Genomic DNA, 5,824 nt, shown 5'->3' with positions numbered 1-5,824 from the left:
CTCCTGTTGAGAATTTTACTGGAAGTAATTTGAATCTATTGATTCATTTGGAGAGAACTGACATGTTTATAATATTGATTCTGTCAATTTATGAACATTTTATATCCTGTCACCTATTTAGATCTTCCCTAGTATAGCTCAATAATGTTATTTTAGTTTGCGTTATAGAGATCTTGGACAGCTTTTGCTAGATTTATTCCAAAGGAGTGGATGAGTTTTGATGCTATTGCAAATGTTCTCTTTTAAATTTAATTGCTATTTGTTTGTTACTGGTATTCAGACATACATATATATTGCAGTAGTCAATTCACTTACTAATTCTAACAATGTTGTTGTTGTTGTTGTTGTTATGTGCCATCGAGTCGGACCTGACTCATAGCAACCCCTCCTTGGGTTTCTGAGGTAGTATCACTATGGAAGTAGATTGCCCCATCTTCCTTCAAAGGAGTGGCTGGTGGGTTTGAACCACCAGCCTTCTGGTTAGTAGTCAAGTGCCTTAGGCACTACGATTTTCTTCCATGCACACATTTATAAACACCCTATATTTAGTCCAACTATAAATTATCTTAAATACGTCATGAATACTTTCAAATACTATGTTTGATTATACCACTGTAACGAAACCAGTAACTTCTGACATCCTGTTGGGAAAATGGACAGCTAGGCTTCCTCCTATGCATCCAATCCAATCAATCATGGAGTCATTTACCTAAACATATTTTTTAGGCACCTACAATGGACCAGGCCTAAGTTGCTAGTAGCTCTGGTAAGATAAATAGTTTGTACTATCACAGACTTTACAACCCAGTAGAGAACTAAGTATGATAGCTGCAGCAGTCGGAACATATGATGCTCTGGAAGTACGTAACACAGCCCCTAACTCCACTGTTTGGGTACTATGGTGGTTATGTGTACGTCAACTTGGCTGGGCCTGGTTGAGTGGCTGGGCAGCTGGTGGTAGATATTCCCCATGATGAGACTAGCAATCAACTCCATGGTGGGATCTACCACAAGCAGCTGAGTAGCTGCTTTGGGTATGTGGTCTGCTTCCTGTATATAAGAAGCAGCTTTGGGAATGGTCTCTAGCTTATGGCACTTGGAACCCTGCATGTAGCCATGCTGTTGTTCAGCAGGCTGCCATGCTCTGCCATCCTTGGGACTTACAATGGACTTGAATTAATGGCCTGCTGTGTGATTTGGTAATATCGGTACTGTACTTTTTACTTGTCAACCTTGGGTTTGTCAGCCTCAGCAGCCAGCAGCTGCCTGAGTGAAGAAAGGCCTCTAGCTTCAGTGGCCGGGAGCTGGAGACAGAGCTAAAGCCCAAGGTCAAGGGGCTTTCACCCAGCCCCTAGAGCCTGGCACTTTGAACTTGGACTTAAAGGCTTCAAACTGTAAGAGAATAAACTCCTGTTGTTGAGACCATCCCATTTGTGGTATATTCTTGTCAGAGTGGCACTAGTTAACCAGAACAGGTAGTGAGCTGATTAAGGGTAGAGAGCAGAACAGAAAAGCTTCCCAAGAGGACAAATAGTTTGGCTGACAAGTGAAAGAGTAATAGAGGTGTCCTAGGTTAGGAGGAAGTAAAGAGTGTTCTAAGCAAAGGAAATAGCATTGCAAACCACAATGTCAAAATAAAACAACATTTTATCTTAAATAAATAGTTTGTTGTTTACCTGGATGTATTAATTGGACATATGCTTCGTTTTTGCCAAGTCCATTCATGGCTGTACAGGTAAATGGGTATAGATAAAATCTACTTTCCACTTCTGAAATATTAAGCATTAAGATTATTGTTTGCCTTTTTCTGGTTGGATTTTCCACTCTGTTGAAAACAGAGAAAATAAATAAAGTTGGGTAAATTGCATCAATGACAAATAAGAACATATACTTGGTTATTTCTTTATTTGTAATATAAATCATGGCAAAAGTAACCACTAAGTCCAAATCACAAGCATAAAAATCAGACCACTGGCAATACCTACCTGAGATTTTATAGCCTCAAGACCACTGTCAGTAACACACTGAGTCTCAGAGAAATCAAACTAAAAGGAAAAGCTTTCAAGAAATAAGCATATGCGTTCTGGTCTCCACGGTACACAGAGAAGAATATACTAAACAAGATTAGTTTGAGGCAGATTACAAAGGCTTTACAGATGATGATACAAAAACAAAACAAAACAAAAAAAAACCTCACTGCCGTGGAGTTGGATCTGACTCATAGCAACCCCTAGGCAGTATCACTAGGGAAGGTGATTGTCTGACCTTCCTTCCAAGGAGTGGCTGGTGGATTTGAACCACCAGCCTTCTGGTTAGCAGTCAAATGCCTTAGGCACTACGCCACCAGAGCTCCTACAGATGATGGTAAGAAGTCTGGATTTACCCTATCAGGAAGTAATATATAGTCACTAGAGACTTTTGACCAATGGCGGATCTAATACCTGATCCCACTCTTTTAAAAAGGAATAAAATAAAGAGCAATGTAAATAAGCTGCAAAGAAAACCTTCCAAGTAATCTGGAATTTGCACCACAATGATATATAGTTTACCTTATGTGTACACAATCTTATAAATCCTGATTCACTTGGTAACATTAGGACCATCAACTGACAAATAACCCTCAACATTAGACTGAACAAACAAGGTTATATAAAGTATGGCATGGAACTTAATATCAAAATGTCTCTACTGTATTCCTGGCTCTAAACATACTTACATTTCATACTCTTCAGCCAACACTGGATCATCGTCATCAATGTATGATCCATTCCACCACCACTGGACAAAACTCTGACCAGTGACATTGCAGATCAATTGGGTCTGGGATCCTGCAAATAGAATTTTAAAATTTTATTTTATTGTGGTAAAATATACATAAAATGTTTGCCATTTTGGCCATTTTAACTATACACGTCAATAGCATTAATTATATTCACCATGTTGTGCCAACCAACACCAGTATTTTCAGAAGGTTTTCATCACCCCAAACAGAAACTCAGTACCCCTTAAGCAGTAATTCTCCATTGTCCCTGTCCCTCAGCCATTGGTAATCATTAATATACGTTTGCCTCTATCTATTTGCTTATTTTAGTTATTTCATATAAGTGAGATCATACAATATTTGCCCTTTTGTTTCTGATTTAGTTCAATTAGCACATGTTTTCAAAGTTCATCCATGTCATAGTATGCAGTATGTATCAAAATTTCCTCTTTATGGTTGAATAATATTCCATCCAATATATGTACCACATTTTATTTATCTATTCATCTGTTAACAGGCACTTGGGTTGTTTCCTCTTTTTGTTATTGTGAATAATACTACAGTGAATGTTGGTGTACAAGTAGCTGTTTGCATCCCAGCTTTTGAATCTTTTGGATATATGTCTGGAATTGTTGGGTCCTATGGTTAATTTTTCATTATTATGATTAATATTCAAGGAACAACCTTCCACGTCATTGTGTATACATATCCTGAGGGATTACTTTGAATAAAATGGAAGTAGACTTGAGTTAAAGAGATACTTACTAAAAAAAACCAACTTCCTCTCCCAAACAAGGCTGTGTCAGTCGACCTTCCCTCCACCAGTATATTCCAGTGCTATTTCCCCTAAACCTTCCACATACCATGTATTTTGGGTTGGTCATTGCCAAGGCACAGATGAAAAAATTCCATTCAAATTTTCAACTCCATTTCTTGAATTCATGGTGAATTAACAAGTTTTACATAGTTTAACATTCACATGTGTTTCTATTAAGAACTGTTATTGTGTCTACAGTCCATTAATTTATTACATTCTCATCTTAACCTAAGTGGAGGATTTCTTTACTCACTCCAGATATTAATTCTTTATTATACATGAAAAATATTTAAAATAGTTAAGAGTTCATTGCTTTCATTTTATGTTTGTTTATGCAGTTACTTTGATGGACGTATTTTTGTTTCATCAAGTTTATAAATTTTTTATTCTATCTTCACTAGTCTTTGTCTAACAGCCCTCTCTACTACCAAGTCAGGAAAATATCACATTTATTTGTAGATTCATGTTTTCATTTTTAATTCTATAATCTGTCTAGAATTAAATTGATAGGGTATGAGAGAGAGCTTTAACTTAAAAGTTTTTATCCAAACAGGTAATTAATCATTCCAGAACCAGTTACTGAAAGATAATTCTCTTCATGAATGTGTAATACCACTTTTACCATAAATTAAATTCTTACTTATTTTAGATTTTTTCAGTAGCTCTGAATATATACTGATGCATAAAGTACCACAATCATAATTACTGCACTTTTAAATTTAGAGAATTTCTTCCCAACGTTACTTTTGTATATCTCATCATTTTAAACTCCCAAGTGAACAAAATGAATTTTAGAAACACTTGCCAATTTTAATTTTATTCAGATTTTTATTTGAATTTTATTAAATCTATAAATCAATCAAGAGTGTCAATGTCTTTATAATTCTGGATTTCATGTAGGAAAAGCATACACATCTCTATTACAATTTTCCTTTAATTGATGTCTGAAGTTTTCCCATTACACTTCTTCCTCTGTGTAAACTTTTTACAGTAATGGTCTTATACAATATATTTGTCCTTTCATAATTGACTAATGTCACTCTGCATAGTGTCTTCTAGGTTCATCCATATTATGAGATGTTTCCCATATGTGTTGTTCTTTAATCTTGTGTAGTTTCCATTGTGTGCATGTACCACGTTTATCTATTCATCCATTGACTGGCATTTAGGTTATTTCCATCTTTTTGCTATTATGACTAATGCTGCCATGAACAAGAGTGTGCATTTATCTGTTCATGTCATTGACTCTTCTTACTCTAGGATATATACCAAGAAGTAGGATTGCTGGATTATATGATATTTCTATTTCCAAATATTTAAGGAAGCACCATACCATTTTCCACAATGGTTGCACCATGTTAAAGTCCCACCAGCATGGGAATGTAAAATGATACAACCACTGTGGAAATTGGTATGTTGATTCCTTAAAAAGTTAGAAATAGAAATACCATTTGATCCAACAATTCCATTACTAGGTATATTTCTTAAAGAAGTGAGAGCCAGTACAGGAATAGATATATACACACCCATATATCATCATAGCACTATTCACAATAGCAAAGAGAAGGAAAAACAACCTAAGTGCCCATCAGCAGAGGAACTGACCAGACGGCAATACATAAATACAATGGATACTATGCAATCCGAAAGAATAAAGTAGAATCTGAAAAATACCCCATAATGTGGATGAACTTGGAGGACATTAAGCTGAGTGAAATAAGTCAATCACAGAAAGACAAATATTGTATTAGTCCACTATTGTAAAAAGTCAAGGAAAAGTTTATATATAGAAGGAAACTTTCTTTGTTGGTTACCAGGAACAACCTCATATGCATGTGAGAGCTGGACAATAAACAAAGAAGACCAAAAAAGAGTTGATGCTTTTGAGTTGTGGTGTTGGCAAAGAATATGGAAAGTGCCATGGACTGCCAAAAGAACAAACAAATCTGTCCTGCAAGAAGTGCAGCCAGAATGTTCCTTGAAGAGAGAATGACCAGACTTCATCTCACCTGTTGTCAGAAGGGACCATTCCCTGGAGAAGGATATCATGCTTGGTAAAGTGGAGGGTCCAAAAAGAAGGGGAAGACCCTCAATTAAATGGATTGACCCAGTGGCTGCAACTATGGTCTCACATATCGATAGGATTGTGAGGCGGCACAGGACTGGGCAATGTTTCATTCTACTGTACAAAGGGTCACTATGAGTCGGAGCCGACTCGACGGCACCTAACAACAGTATTAGGGCTC

At 36.5% G+C, this 5,824-nt stretch overlaps 1 protein-coding gene across 1 annotated transcript in view; it reads right to left on the bottom strand.

Moving 5' to 3' along the window:
* The window catches only part of IL1R1 (interleukin 1 receptor type 1), a 35,140-nt gene that overhangs the window by 5,692 nt on the left and 23,624 nt on the right, over positions 1–5,824 (bottom strand). Inside the window, 3 exon segments of the mRNA XM_007959541.1 lie at positions 1,677–1,825; positions 2,717–2,828; positions 5,804–5,821. Coding sequence (XP_007957732.1) covers positions 1,677–1,825; positions 2,717–2,828; positions 5,804–5,821 — 279 coding nt within the window.

This window comes from Orycteropus afer, unplaced genomic scaffold (genome assembly GCF_000298275.1).
Source record: "Orycteropus afer afer isolate SDZICR_OR568_19922 unplaced genomic scaffold, OryAfe1.0 scaffold00017, whole genome shotgun sequence".
Taxonomy (NCBI): Eukaryota; Metazoa; Chordata; class Mammalia; order Tubulidentata; family Orycteropodidae; genus Orycteropus; species Orycteropus afer.
The sequence above is the reverse complement of the archived record's forward strand: the minus strand, read 5'-3'. Positions and strand labels throughout refer to the sequence as shown.